This window comes from Trypanosoma equiperdum, assembly GCF_001457755.1.
Source record: "Trypanosoma equiperdum strain OVI genome assembly, contig: ctg_305, whole genome shotgun sequence".
Lineage (NCBI taxonomy): Eukaryota > Euglenozoa > Kinetoplastea > Trypanosomatida > Trypanosomatidae > Trypanosoma > Trypanosoma equiperdum.
Genome location: NW_027124205.1, coordinates 61,220 through 61,731, shown reverse-complemented (window position 1 = coordinate 61,731; position 512 = coordinate 61,220). Strand labels below are relative to the sequence as shown.

General features: G+C 42.0%; 1 pseudogene across 1 annotated transcript in view; it reads right to left on the bottom strand.

The window, feature by feature from the left end:
- The window catches only part of TEOVI_000118600:pseudogene, a 1,844-nt pseudogene that overhangs the window by 560 nt on the left and 772 nt on the right, over window positions 1-512 (bottom strand). Inside the window, exon 1 of the mRNA in view lies at window positions 31-512. This exon is cut by the window's right edge and continues 772 nt beyond it. Within this exon, the coding sequence occupies window positions 31-512 (482 nt within the window). The remainder of the gene's footprint in view (window positions 1-30) is intronic.

Sequence of the window (512 nt, the reverse complement as noted above, 5' to 3'; positions counted from 1 at the left end):
ACCTTTATTCGAGACCAAGCATTGTGCGTAATTTACACACATATGCTGGTGTTCTCCAGTGCATATTCCATCGTCAGTAAATCCTACTTGATGCACCCTTCCAAGCACGTACTGTCGATATGATTCGGCTTCTCTTCGATAAATATACACATCATCCCGCTGTCTTCCAAGCATCTTGTTGAAGGCTACAATCTCTGTGCTAATATTTTCTGGAGTTACCACATCCTTTATTCCACTCGTGGCATTGGCATAACACAAATCTCTTATCTTAAACCAACCAGCAGCAAAGTCGAGAAGTTTGTCCCCAAACATTACTTTTGTCCACTTATGTTCGTCATTGGGTCCACCAAAGCTTTTGTGGCATAGCGTGGCATTATTCTTTTCACCAACACACAAACAGAAAAAGTCTCCAACCAGTGAGTAACCCGCAAAACTTACATTCTTCATTTTATCATTCGGCCTTCCACACGTCTCCTTGGCCGTTTTACCAACTATTGTGCCTTGTGAATTGT